At 36.5% G+C, this 19,180-nt stretch overlaps 1 protein-coding gene across 10 annotated transcripts in view; it reads left to right on the forward strand.

Moving 5' to 3' along the window:
* LRRIQ1 (leucine rich repeats and IQ motif containing 1) overlaps positions 1-19,180 on the forward strand; it is a 295,150-nt gene that overhangs the window by 128,073 nt on the left and 147,897 nt on the right. For 9 of the 10 annotated variants that reach the window (XM_056798583.1, XM_056798581.1, XM_056798584.1 and 6 more), the window contains one exon: positions 208-327. In XM_056798583.1, the coding sequence (XP_056654561.1) occupies positions 208-327 (120 nt within the window). Of the gene's footprint in view, positions 1-207; positions 328-10,665; positions 10,771-19,180 lie in introns of those variants that run through there. The other variant, XM_056798591.1, reaches the window with a different exon arrangement.

The following is a 19,180-nucleotide window of genomic DNA, read 5'->3' on the forward strand; positions in this document are numbered from 1 at the left end:
GCAAATCTCCCGAGTATTCAGGACTTTAGACACGTGCAGACATTTAATTTGTCTTGTACTTTTAAATGTCACATAAAGTTCAAAAAACAGATCACTGAGCTATTAAACCAAGTTCTGAGATGTTTTATCTTCCTAATGGGATAACAGAGAGAATCTGGATTTGGGTTTGATCTATAACCTAATAACATGCTTTACATTTTTGTTTAGGCAGTTTGGAAAGGCTTCTTATTGCGGAAGAAGCTGGCCAAAGCGCTAGCTTCCATTAAAAATGAAGTTCTTGAGGATGACTATGAAGAAATCAACCTTGATGACTTTACGTTTGATGAAGTAAGTGTGAACTGGAATAGCTAAAAAATCATTTAAAGTAGCACTGAGTGAAACTTAAAACCATTAAAATGTTTTTATCATATAGATAATGGAGTTGCCATCATGGTTTATATCAAATAAACCAGAAAATGTGTGCCATTATTTAATACTTTATACATTTGTTCTCAAGATAAGGATGCACTGAGACTATTATAATCATGGTCTATACTCTCCTAAACTTTGAAACTGGTTCTTACATTATATTTATATTAATATTAGTGCTTTGTATTTTATGACAAAGTCTATATATTTTAAAACTCTTACCTTCTGTCTTAGAATCAATACTAATTATTAATTCCAAACCATAAAAGGGCTAGGAGATAGGTGTTAAATGATTTGCTCAGGGTCATAGAGTTAGGAAGTGTCTAAGGTCAAATTTGAACTCAGAACCTCCTGGGCCTGGGCTTGGCTGTCTATCCACAGAGTCACCTGACTGCCTCCAAAGTGTCTATATTTTAATAAGTTTAGAAAATGTCGAATTTGTTTTCCTTTTCCTTAACAGAAGTATTCAGACTACAAAGGCCTATTGTGTATTGTAACGTCAATATTTTCAAAAAAGATTACTAATAATAAGAAAAGTATAAATTCCCTAAGGTCAGGGATTTTTCCTTAAAAAAAACTTTTATTTATATTGTTTAATCCTTTGAAACTTATTGTGGTATAAGATATCTCCACAGAAGTCTTTCTCTGACATTGCATTATGCTATGGAAATTACTCTGAATTCTTTTTTGAAAGGTATGCTAGCAGAGCACTAACTTGACAGGCTCTAAAATGCTAGAAAGTCTTCTCTATTTATGGTGATCAGCTTTCCAAATCCTTGAAATCCTCAGAAAGGAGAGAGGGGAAGAGGGGAAGAAGGGGAAAGAGGGGAGGGAGGGAAGGAAAGAGAGAGAAGGAGAGAGAGAGAGAGAGAGAGAGAGAGAGAGAGAGAGAGAGAGAGAGAGAGAGAGAGAGAGAATAGATGATCTAGAATCTACATATGTTTCAAATGGTCTTTGGTCTTCTCTGTTTCTGCAATGATAGTAGCAGAGGATAGGTGAATCATAGTTTTTAGACCATCGAAAAACTTTAATTTAATTCTAGCTGCAATGAATATGTGAGATCTTTGTTCAGTCAACTGTGAGTAAAACATATTGTTGGAGATCTACATTTGTTGCATGTTTACACAAAACATCATTGAATATAACACAGATAGTATTAGCCTAGGTTTAAAATAAATTGTAAGAAATCATGAGATTGATCAAAATGCCTACTTTCCGATATTTATAAAATCATTTTAATGATGATCTACTTATTTTTCAAGTCATTAATGAAATCAAATATGTAATTAAAGATCATTAATAAAAATATGACAAGGAATTATTATTATACCTTCATGAACTATTTTCTATAGCAAACCATATCTTCCCTTGTTTCTGTTTTTAAAAAAACAAACAAGTAACACTTTGGAGAAACTGCCTATCATTACTTTTTTCATTTATTTTTTTAATTTGAATTAATGTATTTAGTCAATTTAGAACATTATGCCTTGGTTACAATAATCACATTATTTCCCTCCCTCCCCTCCACCCACCCTTCCCACAGCCAACATGCAATTTCATTGGGTATTACATGTGTCTTTGATCAGAACCTATTTCCATGTTGTTGGTGTTTGCATAATGATGTTCATTTAGAGTCTACCTCACCAGCCATTTCCCCTTGACCCATGTATTCAAGCAGTTGTTTTTCTTCTGTGTTTCTACTCCCACAGTTTTTCCCCTGAATGTGAATAGTGGTTTTTCTTGTAGATTCCTCCAAGTTCTTCAGGATCACTTCATTGCCACTAATGGAGAAGTCCATTACATTCGATTGTACCACAGTGTGTCAGTTTCTGTGTACAATGTTCCCCTGGTTCTGCTCCTTTCACTCTGCATCAATTCCTAGAAGTTGTTCCAGTTCCCATGGAATTCCTCCATTTTATTATTCCTTTGAGCACAATAGTATTCCATCACCCACATGTACCACAATTTGTTTAGCCATTACCCAATTGAAGGGCATCCCCTCATTTTCCAATTTTCTGCCACCACAAAGAGCGCAGCTATGAATATTTTTGTACATGTCATTTCCCTTATTATCTCTTTGGGGTACAAAACCAGCAGTGCTATGGCCGGATCAAAGGGCAGACAGTCTTTTAGCACCCTTTGGATATAGTTCCAAATTGCCCTCCAGAATGGTTGAATCAATTCACAGTTCCACCAGCAATGCATTAATGTCCCAACTTTGCCACATCCCCTGCAGCATTCATTACTTCCCTTTGCTGTCATGTTAGCCAATCTTCTAGGTGTGAGGTGATACCTCAGAGTTGTTTTGATTTGTATTTCTCTGATTATAAGAGATTTAGAACACTTTTTCATGTTCTTATTAATAGATTTGATTTATTTAACTGAAAATTGCCTATTCATGTCCCTTGCCCATTTATCAATTGGAGAATGGATTGATATTTTGTACAATTGGTTTAGTTCTTTATAAATTTGAGTAATTAGCCCTTTGTCAGAGGTTTTTGTAATGAAGATTGTTTCCCAATTTGTTGCTTCCCTTCTAATTTTGGATGCATTTGTTTTGTTTGTACAAAAACTTTTTAATTTGATGTAATCAAAATTATTGATTTTACATTTTGTGATTTTTTTCTAGCTCTTGCTTTCCCAAAGATCTGACATGTATCATATTCTGTGTTCACCTAATTTGCTTATAGTTTTTCCTAGCATTTTGATTTCTACTCCTAGTCCTGCCTTTTCTTCTTTCACTATCTCCTTCTACACCAATGTTTGTTTTTAATCAGTCCCTCTCGTTCCCACCCTTATTTTACTTCCCTTTCTATCCTTCTCCCTTCTTATTCCCCCCTTATTTTCTTTGCAGTCTTTTTCCTCTTCCTCCACCCTCTTCCTCCCTGGTACTACTTCTCTCCCCACTAGTCTGTTTGTTACCCTTCTAATTCCCTATAGGGTGCAAATCTATTCTCTGCCCCAGTGGACTGGATTGTTCTTCCCTCTTTGGGTCAATTTCAATGCACATAAGAGTTGAGTATTTCCTATCTCCAACCTCTTTACCCTTTCAGTGTATTGATGTTCTACCCCCTCCCACTACGAGCTTCTTTGTGACACATAAATTTACCCCCTTTTGTTTCTGTTCCCATTATTTTAGTATTAACCTCTTTTTTTAGCTCTAGTTGTATATATGTATATATATTTCTAAATGTATATGTATTTGTGCATACATATATATATATACATATTTATGTCTTATCATTTCATCCTATATAGTTTTTTACTATTCCCTCTAAGTATAATTCTTATAGCTGCCCAGGTGATAATAATAATTTTTAAGAGTTACCAATGACCTCTTTTCTTATAGGGATACATATCATTTTAACTTATTGGGTCTTTTAAAAAAAAGGGTGTTTTTCTTTTTTTGCTTGTTTTGTCTTTTTTTTCTTTTTTCCCTCTTTTAAATTTACTTTTTGATGATTCTCTTGAGTTCTGTGCTTGGGCATCAAATTTTCTGTTCAAGTCTGGTCTTTTTTTTTTAATAAATGCTTGGAATTCTTCAATTTTGTTGAATGACCATACTTTCCCCTGTAAGAATATGGTCAGTTTTGCTGGGTAGTGGATTCTTGGTTGTAGACATAGTTCCCTTGCTTTCTGGAATATCATATTCCATGCCTTTTGGTCCTTCAGTGTAGATGCAGCCAGATCCTGTGTTATCCTCACTGTGGTTCCATGGTATCTGAATGACTTCTAAGCAGCTTGTAATATTTTTTCCTTGGTCTGATAGTTCTTAAATTTGGCTATAACATTCCTGGGTGTTGTCAGTTTGGGATTAAGTATAGGAAGTGATCTGTGGATTCTTTCAATCTCCACTTTTCCCTCTTGTTCTAGAATATTGGGACAGTTTTCTTGGGTAATTTCCTATAGTATTATGTCCAGGCTTTTTCTTTTGCCATAGTCTTTTGGTAAACCAATGATTTTTAAGTTGACTCTCCTGGAATGATTTTCTATATCTTCTGTTTTGTGAATGAGATGCTTCATATTTTCCTCAATTTTTTCATTCTTTTGATTTTGTTTTATAGTGTCCTGCTGCCTTATGAGGTCACTTAATTCTAGTTGTTGTATTCTGGTTCTTAAAGACTGGATTTCATTCCTGGCTTTTTGGTCATCCTTCTTCTTCTGGTTTGATTTTCTTTGAAGGTCATCTTTCATTCTCTTTACCTCATCTCTCATTTCCTTTGCCTCATCTTTCATCACCTTTGCCTCATGTTTCATCTTCTTTGCCTCATCTTTTATCTCCCTTGCCTCATTTTCAAGCTGGTTGATTTTGTCTTTCAAGACACTATTTTCTGTTTCCAGATGACTTATCTTAGTGTTTAAGTTCTTTTCCTAATTGTCTTCAGCCTCTCTTAATTGTGTTTTGAATTGCATTTTAAGTTCTTCAAGAGCCTGTATCCAATTCACTGGGATTTCTGTTTAATTGCTTGATTTTCCCTCCTCCTCTGTTCCATTTGCTCTTTGTTCATTGCTTGCATAGAAGCTGTCGATTGTAATTTCTTTTTTCTTTTTCTGTTGTTTGCTCATATTTACCCCTTCTTTGCTCCCTGCAGCTGTCTGTCCTCTTTCTCCTCTCATTTTTTTGGGGGGGGTTGCAGTTTTCTGTCAGTCTCCTCTCTTGGAGCTTTGTCAGGAGGTCTCTCAGTGCAGTCTGTGGGGGAAGGCTGTTGGAGCTTGAGTTTTCCTGACCTCTGAAGACTTTTGATGGCATTAAGTTCAGCTTGGTTGTGCTGAATGTTCCTTGAGGCCAAAAACTCCTGGAAGGCTGGAGCAATATGGAGGGTCTCCACTGCTGTGACCAAGCTGCCTGTTCTGTGCTCATTCTCCAGCTCCTTCCCCATGCCTGTGTTTGAGGTTCTGAGCCTGGCACAGCTCTGCCAACAAGGTACTTCCTCCAGACCAGTGCCTTTGCCCAGCCAGAGGTTCCCACTGCCTCTGGAGGCTTAGCACTCTAGGTGTGTGTGTGTGGGGGAGGAGTCCTGGAACCTTCCTTCTTCCTTCCCCTTAAACCTGAGTATTCTCAAATTCTGGATTTGGGGGGTGGGGGGAGGAAATACCTTTTGAATTGAGTCCAGCAGGAGGGTTCCTTGGCTCTTTCTTTTTGTAGGTCTGATTTTCAGTCTCCTGGGAGCATTTAGTTTATAATTGGTAAGGAAGGGTTTTCAGAGGTCTGAACTTTTGCTGCCTTTATGCCACCATCTTGACTCCATCTCTTATTGCCTATCATTATATTGGTTGTGAAATGGATGGGTGAATGGAGAATGGAGTTGCCCACAATGATTACTTTGAGACTAGAGAGTGAGAGAGGTGGGATGGAGGCAAAAGATGGAGAAGAGGGATAGATAGATCCTCCCCTTTCTTCCCCTAATGAAAACAACACCAATTGCCCTTTAGAGGAACAAGATATATCCCTTCAGAGACTTAGTTAAATATAAGTCAATGACTGAAGTTGACGCTCCCTCCTTGAGGGAAAAAGTATGGCTTTCCTCTCCAAGCTTCAGTTCTCTTCCTGGATGTTATGAGGCAAGCAACATAATCTAAAGGGAATAATTCTTTTATTCTAAAGGGAAACACAAGACAGGGAGAATAGAGTTGTTGAGTAAGGGAAGTGGGAAGTGAGAAATCCCTAAGAACTAACAACTGACCCCCTCCCCAAATCCTGAGGGTTCAGGCTGTCTGCCTGACTTGCCTTAGTCACTTGTGCTCTTTGTCCTGACTTCTATCTACCCTAGTTGTAGCATGAAGTTCACAGGACAACTTTAGGGGATAGAGAGAGAAGTCTTCTTTGGGTGGATGGCTTAATAATAAAGTCCCATACACTTTTTTATCTCCAGCTGGATCCCAGGGGTTTGGGCTCACTGAGAGATGGTCCCTGTTCAGAAGGTCTTCTGTCTCCGAGGTTTCTCTTAGAACAACCACTCTAGAGGAGTTCCCCAAGAGAAGTGAAGTGATCTGGCAGTTTCCCCTCAGCTCTTCTGTGTTCCTTTTATGGAATCCTCTGTCTTCCTTGCCCTTCCCCCATTTGAGTTGTCTTTTTTGCATGCTGGATCTATTTTCCTCTATTACAGTATCCCCCTTTTGGTTTTGGAAAATTTGTCACCTTGACAATTTGCATTGGCTTTGAATGCATTACTTACCTTATGTTTACTGTTATTTCTAATTTTCTATCTATCTGTATACTATCCCTTCTATTTCCCTCCCCAAATAAAAAAAATCTGTTAACCCTTAACTATGTCCTGTTCTTAACCTAACTTATCCTGACTAATTAACCTGTGCTAAGATAGGGTTTTCAGAGAAGAGATTTGAGTTAAGTGTATTGGTTATGTAAAAAATAAAAATTGTGAGTTATACAATAAAATATTTAGATGGAAAAACTGTTCCAATATAGGTTCGAAACTTTTCAAAACTGTTTAACTCACCAATCAGGTTCAAACTGTTTGGATACTTTTGATAGAGGTAGTCAGTGATGAAGTGAAGCTCAAATGTGAACTTTCCTTCAGGGTCAGGTGCAAGGATGCTAAAGAGACTTTTATTATAAAAATAAAGTATTTATTGAAATATATAAGGATAAATAAAGGATTTCTAATTCTAAAGGATTCTAAATCCACCCAAATAAACTCCCAGGTTCCAAAAGGGACTGCTTCTCCTGTGTTTCACAGGCTACACTATTCCTCCCTGATTTGACTAACCCAAATTTATACTATCTAAATAAAAACTACCACTATTATCCTTATAAGTGTTAACTTCGCCTTCAAATTATAAAATAGCAAAGGCTAGCTGGTTGAGTCTCAACAAGAATCAAATTAGGACTCTGAGGCTTAGTGAGTCCAAACCAAAGATCAGATTTTTCTTTTGTCTTCTCACAGTTAAACAATATATATATACACATATTATATATATATATGTACATACATATAATATAAATATAAAAACCACAATAGATATTCAATAGTATTTCCCGAGTTGGGAAAGGAAAACACTGAGCTCCTTCAGATCTTTCCCTCAGACAGAGAGAGAGGCAAAGATCTTACCTGCTCCAGTCCTGAGAGAGTCTCTGAGATGGTCTCTGCCATCTGCCAGAGAAAGTAATTGCCACAGAAAAAACGGTTATAATTGTCACATCTGAAATTAACACGTTTTCTCAGCTCTGCTTCAGACTCCAGCAGCCACTTTACTTCTTATCCCTAAACTAATAAAACAATACTTATTTTCTAATATCATCCTTACAGTTACAAAGGTTGATACAATGAAATAGCTTGGGTTTTAGGGTTAACAATATCTTTGAACAATATGCAACAATGTTGATTAACTCTCTAGTAACAATATCTTAAAGAACTCTAAGTAAAGTAAAATAGTCTTACTCCTTACATCATTTTATGCTTTCTTAAGTGCTTTAACTATTACAATTCTTTAACCTTATGAGATTTTTTTACATCTATACATTAGGTTAATCTTATTCTTTCCCTATGTCTGGCTCTCTAAGTTATTTGAACTTCCCTTTTCACTTTCTCTTTCCCTGACTACCTCTTTCCCTAATTTAAGGAGGGTTAAGAAATAGGACATAGTTAAGGGCTAACAAATTTTTTTTTAATTTGGGGAGGGGAATAGAGGGGATATCATACAGATAGATAGAAAATTAGAAATAACAGTAAACATAATAAACAGTAAAACATTAAAGCAGTAAACATAAAGTATAAAGTAAGTAATGTATTCAATTATGTCAAGATGACAAATTTTCCAAAACCAAAAGGGGGATACTGTAATAGAGGAAAATAGATCCAGCATGCAAAAAAGACAACTCAAATGGGGGAAGGGCAAGGAAGACAGAGGATTCCATAAAAGGAACACAGAAGAGCTGAGGGGAAACTGCCAGATCACTTCACTTCTCTTGGGGAACTCCTCTAGAGTGGTTGTTCTAAGAGAAACCTCGGAGACAGAAGACCTTCTGAACAGGGACCATCTCTCAGTGAGCCCAAACCCCTGGGATCCAGCTGGAGATAAAAAAGTGTATGGGACTTTATTATTAAGCCATCCACCCAAAGAAGACTTCTCTCTCTATCCCCTAAAGTTGTCCTGTGAACTTCATGCTACAACTAGGGTAGATAGAAGTCAGGACAAAGAGCACAAGTGACTAAGGCAAGTCAGGCAGACAGCCTGAACCCTCAGGATTTGGGGAGGGTCAGTTGTTAGTTCTTAGGGATTTCTCACTTCCCACTTCCCTTACTCAACAACTCTATTCTCCCTGTCTTGTGTGTCCCTTTAGAATAAAAGAATTATTCCCTTTAGATTAAGTTACTTGCCTCATAACATCCAGGAAAAGAACTGAATCTTGGGGAAGAAAGCCATACTTTTCCCTCAAGGAGGGAGAGTCAACTTCAGTCATTGATTTTATATTTAACTAAGTCTCTGAAGGGACATATCCTTTCCTTCTAAAAGACAATTGGTGCTGTTTTCATTAGGGGAAGAGAGGGGAGAATCAACCTATCCCACCTCTCCATCTAATGGCTCCATCCCACCTCTCTCACTCTCTAGTCTCAAAGTAATCATGGTGGGTGACTCCATTCTCCCATCCATTACAACAGTTAGTGTGACAGGAGAGAGGGAGACAGAGAGGCAGAGACAGAGACAGAGAAAGACTTTTCCCAGGTGGACTCTTACCAGCTCCCCATGAGAATAGCTAAGAGAAAGACTGCAGAGAAATTAGTTTAGGAGGAAATATCTGTGCTAGGTTAATTTATGTTTTTTTATTCTCTTCTAATATCATAATTAAAGTTCTGTAGCATAATGCTTGGCTCAGAATACTTACTGTCCAAATGCTACTTTTTTGTTGTACACATTTTTGTCTTTGTAATTGGCCTCAAATGAAATGCAGCAGATAACTTAGGTGGATGTGGACTCTTTCCTAGAGTAAATTGAAGTTTCAGCCATAATCTGATTGTATATATTAACTTTACTTAGATTATCAGTACACATGCCACCAACAAGGTGTATACAGCTCAGAGAAGAGAACAAGTTGCCTCTCTGAGAGTCAGAGAGCCTGGTAGTTACTCCAGATTACTCCTTAGTGTTGGGTAGAATTTCTGAATCATTGGGACAAATATGGGTTGATAGCACTTCATCCTAACTGCTGAATAGGATCAAGTAACTAGTCACAACTTCCTTGCTGGTCACATTTATCAATAATGGGATTCTAGTTTGTTTTTTTTTTTTTCCTTCCAGATATTTATTATATGAGTCTGAGAAAAAGGAATACTTCATTGTTTTGGGGATTTTGTCACATCTAGCACCAATTTCTTCTTGCTCTAGTCTAAGTATTTTTCCTGATTTAGTTTTTTGAGGAATGTTTCTCACTCCTCAAATTATAAGTGGATGCTTAGACCAAGTGTGATAGTTCAACTACCATTACTCATGAAAACAGATCAGTGTAGAAAAAAGGCAAATCCATTTCATCTTTTATCTCTATAGTTATATCTATAAATCTGAGGTTTGGCTCAATCTCCTGCAAGACTTTTTGCAAACTCATTTTCTCTCCCACTATTCTTAACTATATCTTGAGGAGATACTACTTGTAATTTTCCACTGTCCTCTTCTGTAACATTTTGTAATTGAGTCCATATTCTAAACAAGTGTCTAAACAACTTGCTTATCATGCTTCCCTTTCCTTCCTGTTAGATAAGTACCTCAGGTATTAGTTGTCTAAGGGGATTTCTGGTCTCTTTCAGCTTTATTACTGTGATTTTTGCTTTACATTAATTAAACTTAAATCAGAAACAGAGATGATCAGAATTAACAACTTTTCCTATAATTAACTTCCACTTATTCAGCATGCATAGGGCAATTGGAGTCACATGCAGTGTGTCTCTTCATCTCATTATGCTATCCTATAATTTGATACTAATTTTGACCTAGGATATTACTACTCAATGATCTGATTGCACACATAATTCAGGCATGATTTACACATTGGTAATTAGTTATTTCCTGCCTCTTTAGGGGTCATAAATTCATTTTTTGTGGTGCTGTCATGTTTAACATATTCTGACTATGTTTAAAAAATTGGGCCTAATATTACCAATACAAAGTTATAGTACACAGAGTCATTATATCTATATATACACATATATAGGTATGTATATGTAGTATTCTCTAAGTCTTTGTATCTTTTATTTTTTTTCTAAGAAATCTATTTTCTTAATCATTCTTCTCTGTGCTTCTCAGACAATCAGTGAAGAAGTTGGCCAAGTTTCAACTCAAATCATGAACTTCTGAAAGAATGAAAAACTATTGGACAAATCAAATTATACAACCTGGTTTTAAAAAATATATCTTCTCTGTCTGGTTGTTTCTTTTTGTCACTCATCCACATTTAAACCAATATTATTTCTCCTATCAACTGGGTATCCAGGAAATATGCTGGTCTGATGTCATTTAGGGCTTGATAGTTGGGACAGAATTATAATTCTCTATATTAATTTTTGATGGACTACAGCACTTTGTTAAGGCAGGCAGATGCTTGAATTAGGCCTCCTTACCTAGGCGGTGGGATTCTTCTCTAAGAGTTTCCACAAGGGCTTCTGTCTATACTCTTGTCCACTAATATTTGAGGTATATAACAAATTGAGAGGAAAGAGGAGTATGACAACCAAGGATAACAGCCATTTAGAATGTGGACTCAACTGTAAAATATTACAGATGAGAAGAGTGAAAGATTGCAAGTAGATTGCAAGATGTGGCTATCCAGGATTTGAATTCCTGATTACAAAATTGATCAGATAGTTGGATGGCATTTTTGTGTGCAGTGTCTCTGCTTTGACTAGGCTAAAGTCCCCAATACCAAGACTGTCTTATAGCTCTGGTTCCAAGGAGAGAACTATGTCTGGGGTTTCAGCTGTTGGATATCGCCAGATGTGGCATACTTTTCTCTGTAATATGAATGTCTGTCTTGAGATTGAAAGTGACTTTTCCAGTATTCTAACAATAATAGTTAACATTTATAACAGGCCATTAAGGTTTGGAAAATGGATGTAAATCATCTCATTTGATCCTTATAACAGCCCTTTGAGGTAGGTGCTATCCTATCCCCATTTTCATATGAGTTCAATGACTTGATCCAGGACCCAATGCTTAGTGCAGTGCCTAATTAAGTAATCACTTAATAAGTGCTTGTAGACCAACTTATTACACAGTATCTGAAGATTCAGAAATTTTCCTGACTCCAAGTATAGCACTGAGCTAACTAGCTGTGTGATGATGTGATTATGCCTTAGAGGTAACTAGGTGGGGGCAGCGGGGAGAAGGCTGGGTCTGGAATCATGAAGAAGGAAATTCAAATCTAGCCTCAGGCATTTATTAACTTGTGACTCTGGACAAGTCACTTGATGTCTATTTGCTTTAGTTTACTAAGCAGGCGCTTAGTTAATAAATGCTCTTTGACACTCCCAAGAATAAGGTGGGGAGATTTTACTTTTTTCTGAGGAATCCACATTAGTTGAATCTGGATGGTTTTGATCCCCTGGGTTACTAGGCCTGGTGGTTTCAAACAGCACCAGAGGTGACATGAGATTTCTAGAATATTTAATCTCTGGGTATATGGGGTGTCCAGGAAAGGCTGGTGCCTCTGGTGTGAGGGCTCGCTGAGCCCTTTGCAGGGCCACTTTGATGTCGACTTGGGATGAGATGCCCAGCTCTCCTCTGTGGCTACAATAAGCTGTAGTGTGGATGGTGACCAGATCCTGGCAAACCACCCTGGGAGGCAGGCTAAGCCAGCTGGAGGTTACACAGGCCTCACACCAGCCGTGAGTCAAAGGGGAGATGTCCTCGGGCACATGGAAGCTTTCCCAGGAGAAGGGGTAGACGAGAATGATGTGGTCCATCTGTCTGAAAGGGGCAGAAGCAGGCGCCATGGAGCCCTCAGAGCGTGGTTCGTCATCAAAGAAGCCAAGCTTCCCAGCCACCACCACAGGGTTGGGCTTTTGTCCCATCACTGGACTTCATTGACTCTGGAAAGAGAAAGGCTGATGAGTGTGCATAACTGCCTTACTGAAGGATTTATGTTTGAGCTAAAAGGCATCACCAGGGATGTCATTTTGCTCCTTTTTGAGTGTGAAGGACAACAGCTAGCCACCCAGTCTCTGAGTCAGAACCATGTCTGTATCCCTTGAAGAGATTAAGCATTGATTCCAGGAATCACCAGGCTCTGAGCACAGTACCAGTGACCTTCTCCATTTGGACTCAGAGCTCAGTATCTTTTCCTTGGAACAGGATGAGAGCAGAAGAAAGCAGGGCATATAAGGTATTCATAAGCCAATCGGGAAACCTAGGTAGAACGCTGTCCTTGGGGGATGAGAGTAGACCTTGTCACTGACCAATGCTTGGTGGGCTGGGAGAATGGTAGAGGCCCTACCACACATTAGACTATGAATGGAATTATGTCCCAAACAAGACTGGTTAAGCTCCAGCCTAATTCATCATTGACTGGCATGTTCAGGCTAGCAAAAGAAAAAAAAATTCCCATGGGCAATAATGTTCCATTCTAAATTGTAGAAAATTGATCACTTTTAGCTTTTAGCTGGATCAGGCAGTACTTCATGGAACGTGTTGCTTCTAAGCTGAGTCTTGAAGAAAAAGAAGTTTCCACCAACAAGGATGAGAGGTAGAAGGGAGTCTATTCTAGGAATGTATATCTTGTTCAGATATACAGAGGCCGGGTAGAACAAGATGGAATCAATAAACAACTACCTCAGTTTGGCCGAACATTGTGTTTCAAAGGGTGAGGCCAGGACAGAGGTGTGAGGCTAAAAAGCAGGCTGGAGGCAAACAGTGGTAAAAGTGAACTTTCCCTCTTCAACGTTCCTATTATGATACTTTGTGTGGCCTTTTTTTACTCTGCCTTGCTTTATAATTATTTTTGTATTTGTCATTTCTCCCAGGTAAATTGCAAGCTTCTTGAGAGCAAGGTCTGTTTTGTTATCTGTAGCTCCAATAACATCACAAAGCCACAGGGTGTTAATAAGTGTTTTCTGAACTGAATAAAGGTAATAGAATTTAGAGCTAGATATAATAAATTTAGAGGTCATCTAATTCACCTCTTTCATTTTATGCATGAGGAAACTGAGGAGTAGAGAAGGTCAATGATATTGCCAAGGTAGGCTCGTAATAAGTAGCAGAACCAGGAGTTCAGCCCAACCCTCTATCCAAATCTAGTTCTCTTTTGATTGACATTTTTTTTTGTATCAGTTGCCTTAAGTGTCAGGCTAAGGACTTTTGAGTTTCAATTCTTAAATTCTTTGAGTTGGTGAATAGAGTGTTAGATTTTAACATTAGGCATATCACTTTGAGCAGTCATGTAAAGTATATATTGGAAATAGGAGACTAGAAACAGAGAGAGGAGTTAGCAAGCAGTTAAAACTGTCTGGATGATAAGGGTCTAAGCTTGGATGTAGTTTCAAGAATAATAAGTATAGGATGGATATGGGAGATATTGAAGTGGTGGAATTGAGAAGGCTTGAGGTAACATTTGAAGCAAAGTGTAGAGAGTGGAGAGGGCTGAGGACAGGGTTTTGTGGGTTTATCCTACTCCAGAAGGAGGATTAAGAGAAACCATCAAAGGAGCTAAAAAAGGGATAGTGCAAGATAAAAAGGAAAAATAGTGTAGAACAATGCTCTGGAAACAAAGAGGAAATAGAACATCAAGAAAGAGATGTTCATTTGTGTTAAATGCACCAGAATGCCAAGAGGGTGAGTACTAAGAAAGATGTTGTTGGATATGACAATTAGAGCAACATTTGTGACTATATAGATAATGATTTTAAGCTTCAAAGTTGGGTGGTTCTCAGATTAGAAAGTCTTTTGAATGATGGATCAGAGAATTTGACCATGCTGAATACATGTCAATAGAACTGATCTAACACTCTGTAGGACTATATTTAACTTTAACTTAGAATGGGGGGGTGGGGTGGAAATCTAAGGGGTTATATTTAGATGGCTCAGCCTGGAATGGAAGAAGCCTAGCTCAGTGCAGTAACAATGCCCCCTTCCTTCCCCCCTTATCCCTCTCACTTTGTGGAATCACTCTTCCAAACTTCACCCATGTTGGCAGTTTCAATTGGGTAGTGGCTATATAGTTAAGGACAATACTTATGGGTGGCACATACCTGTTTGAGTTTTCATCAGTGCATTTCCCATTAATAAATCAGACTGTTTATTTTAATTATTGAGGTTTTTTTCCTCTCCTTCCTCCTACCATTGGAGGAGGGAGGGAACCTACAAAAGCATTTACTCAAAATACAAAGCAAGAAATATAACATTATTTAACATTATGCCAATAAACCTGGCACAAAGCTTCCATAGGAGGAATAAGCACATGTTGAAGTATCCTTGTAATGGAAGCACATGGTCAGGGAACACAAATGGCCAGAGCTACTCACAATGGACTTTGATATCCTTTTCCTTTCTTTTTAAAAAAGTAATATTTTATTATTTCCCCAATTACATGAACAACAATTTTTGATCTTTATTTTTTAAAGTTTTGAATTCTAAATTCCCTCTCTCCCCCTTCCCTGAGATAGTAAACAATTTGATATATATATTATATATATATATATATACAATCATGTAAAATATTTTTTCCTTATTAGTCATTTTGGGGAAGAGTTCCTAGATATCCTTTTTCAAGGAATGTTTTTACAGAGTTAACTGATAGGAATAGAATTTATGTTGAATGAATTGTTCCTCTCCTGTTCTTCTACTGAGGCAGGACTCTTTGCTCTGTATTGCCACACAGAGATCTATAGCAGATGATTCTCAGAAATTTGTCTCATTTTGTTCCCTGGTCTTGGCTACAAAAGGTGTTCATCTCTTAGGTAAAAAGTGGCAGTGCAGAGAGGTATAACTTCTCTCACCAGGATCTGAGGACTTTTCTTAGGACAACATTCACAGTTTAGGACTGGGTCCCCTCAATCAAAGGATTCTCTCAAATTTATGGTAATCCACCAGTATATTTACTAATTCTATAGCTCTGCAAATTAAGTCATATTCAGTCAAAATGTATTTGTTTGATAGTTACCCGATGATTCTGGGAGTTCAGAATTCGCCAGATTTTAATTCTCAAGTTTTCCTGTTGGTCGTATGCAAGTGTACAGCTGAGAAACAGGGAAATGAGATTTGTAGTCTTTGCCCTGGGTAAATAAATGCACTTTCTCTCCAGGCCAGTTTCTTAATATGTAAATTTTACATTTGCCTTTATCTTTGCTCCCTTTTACTGAGCAAAATAGCCAAAGTCTGAAAGGAGTTCATAATTATATTTGTAATAGCCACTAAGATTCATTGGCAATGAAATGCACCATGTCTGTGCTATAATATACCATTATGGTACAAATACAGGTAGTCCAGACTTTTTTTCACATCTATAAAAATGGGGCAAGCATAGCAGTGGGTCCTTGGGATGACCAGAAAATGAGCTCAGTCCAACAGAATGTGACACGAGGGTAGATTATGATGGACCAATTTGGGGTCAAGGCCAAGTGTCCATTAGAGAGGAATATGAAGCATTAGAATCATGATAATAATAGGTCACATATAACCCTTTAAAGTACCTGAACTTTATGAGATAGATATTACTCTTCTTATTTTTACAGAAGTAGTAACAGATCCTTAGAGAGGTTAACTGATTAGATCGGGATCACACAGTAAGGGTCGTATTTGGGAATCACTTTAAACTTCTTAACTCTAGGTAACTACTTCATGGTGTCTCCCCTTTATGATTAGGGGAAAGTAAAAGGGATTCTGGAAGTCATGGAAATGATGATTTTATTATTTTATTTATTCTATTTAGAATGGGGAATATTATACATGCAAGTTGGTATGAACAAATTAGTAACAAAGGATGAGTATTGCTAAAGTTTGGCCAATTAAACCTAAAATATGTTCATACCTGTTCTGTGCTTGTATTCAGTTATCATGGAGAATATCATTCTGGAAAGGATAAGTATGAAAATTTAAAAGACTTCCTTTTTTTCCCTCCAAGCTCATTATCTCCTTTGGACACAGCCTTTTATAATGTTAATAGTTCCCAGAATAACCTCAACTAGCATTGAAATGTCTTGGAAGAATAGGCCTGTGAATGAATATGTGTCTGTTTCTCTCATCTGTTTATCTCCTTAATTCTCATCTATCTAGCTATGTATGTGTTATATATGTAACTACATGTACATATCCAAACATACATTATAGAAAATATTTTGTTAATATGGACATAAAATAATTTCCATAATCTTTGATATTTTTCTTTTATAGTTTCAGGGTACATGTTAAATTTCTGGTCAAAAGTGAGCATGTAGATTTAGCTATATATATATATATATATATATACAAATAGTACTCTCATGTGTGTCTCTTTCTTTTTCTCTGTGTTTCTGTGTCTGTTTATCTGTAGGTCTCTCAATACATATACACATATATAAGTATACATGTATATAAAATTTACATAAATTTTATAATGATCCTAACAACTAAAAATATGTTGTTGGTAACTTTCCCTTCAAATAGTTTTAAAATTTGTACAATAGAGAAAAATCTGAACAAATTTTTGAAGGAATCACTGAGGATTGTATAAATCTCTAGGGATAAACCTAATAGAATAACATACATTTTAGAAAGCAGCGATATGTTTATTGCTTTTGGCCAAAAGAAATGACATTTTGGGAGAGATATATTTTTTCAGACATTCTTGGTAGTGCCAAATGTAAGCTTCACATTAGCAAGCTTGACCTTATAAATAAATCAATTGTACTAGTAATATTTTTTGTTACTTATGCTTATTTTATTCCCCAAATAATTCTTTATCCTTACATAATCTATCAAAATTACCTTTATGTTTCTAAGACATCTCAGTGATCATGTTAATCACAAAAGAAGGCTAATAAAATACATGTTCTTAAAGTATACAACTCTAACATGAAAATAAAATAGAAAAACTTGATTGTCTTGAATTCTAATTTGAATGAAGTCTTCATTTGGCATAAGACCTCATAGAAATAGACCCTAATTTGGGAAGCTAACAAAGTTACCAAGGCCATCTCTTGGGGTATAACAAATGAGGGTGATCACCTTGGATCTGCACTTTGGGAACCTGGTAAGCAGCAAAGGAAACAGTATAGGATAGGGGTCACAAAGGTACTTTGGACAGCTGGTGCTTTAAAAAAAAACAACAGCCTAATGTGCCTATACGCATACAGAATTTGTTTGAGTCTTTATGTCTGTCAGCCAAATTCTATCCTCCCAGAGACATCTTTCAAATCACATGTTGCCTCTTTGTGGCATCTCATCTCTTTTTCTTATGTAAGGCTGCTGTCGGTAATCATTTAACTAGGTTTTTCCTATATAAAAATGTTAAGAGAGGAAGGTGAGGGATTCTATTATATGAGAGATTTGCCCTTGGCTTAGATGTTCTCTAGGGATGATCTTAGATTTCACTCTATTTGTCAAGGACATAAGAAGGAATTGTATATCTGTGTTCTCATTTTTCTATTATAAATATTTGAAAGTTCCTAGTCATTTAAAAAAAATCTCATACCAGCTGATGTTTTGTGAATCAGGTATCCAGGATAAAATAATCATTAACGATAGTATAATGGAATGAAACCATTATAAAAACAAAAATTACTGCTTTCAAACAACCCATTTTCCATTCATCATTTTTACATTTAGATATTTCTGGCTCAGTTACCCTCCATTAAAAAGCTTATGATGATACTTTCCAGTGGACTACAAAAAGTCATCAATTCTCAAATTCTGTGACACCAGGGCTTGAAATCTGGAAAATCCTACCAATCTCAAAACCTTTATTAGTATGTCCCAGTAAATGTACCTTATGATTATTGTTTGAGGACCACCCTAGTAGATGATGGAGACAATTGGCTATCAGCTGATAATTTTTCTGGCTTACAACAAAACATGAAGATAAAGAGTGAAAGAATTGCATTTTAAATTGGTAGAGGTAGCATCTACACTTATGAAAATAATGTAACCTCTAAGTATTGAATTATATTAATTTTAGGCCTATATTCTTTGTTATTAAATCACAGCATCTCAAAAATAATGACTATATTTCTTTTATTGCAACCATGATAAAAGAATAATTTATCCCAATGTATAAAATGAGTATAAATATTCCAATGAAACATTTTGAAATGTATTAATGAATATGTGTCATCCTTATTCATTCCAATGGCTTTTGAACACAAAGATACTTTGTTTAAATTTGATTATATGTTGTATTATTATTCTGAAGTATTACTTTAGGACATAAAACAATGTGATTCTGTAAAGCACTGAATTTCATCTAAAATGTTATCATTAAGGAGTCAAGTGTACTGTGCCTTTTGTTAAATATCTAACAGGCACAAAAGAGAAAAAGGTATTTTGTTCCCTGGGTGTTAATCCTCTCTCCTTTGCCAGTATTAGAAAATGGATTTCCTTGAATTTCATATGATCACAAAAAATATTAGCAAGATGAATGAAAAAATGAATGAGAATTGTTAAAATTTGTTTACACTGTTATATATGCAAATTGATTTTAGAATTAAAAGAGCATTCAAGCAGTATCAGAAATAACTTCTTATAAATGAAATGTGATTCTATCATCAACTTTTCTTTGAGAATTATGTACCCCCTATTATATATCAGTTAAAGTATATACTGTTATTTTAGACAATCCAAGCAATAAATAATCCCA

Source organism: Monodelphis domestica, chromosome 5, assembly GCF_027887165.1.
Source record: "Monodelphis domestica isolate mMonDom1 chromosome 5, mMonDom1.pri, whole genome shotgun sequence".
NCBI classification, from domain to species: domain Eukaryota; kingdom Metazoa; phylum Chordata; class Mammalia; order Didelphimorphia; family Didelphidae; genus Monodelphis; species Monodelphis domestica.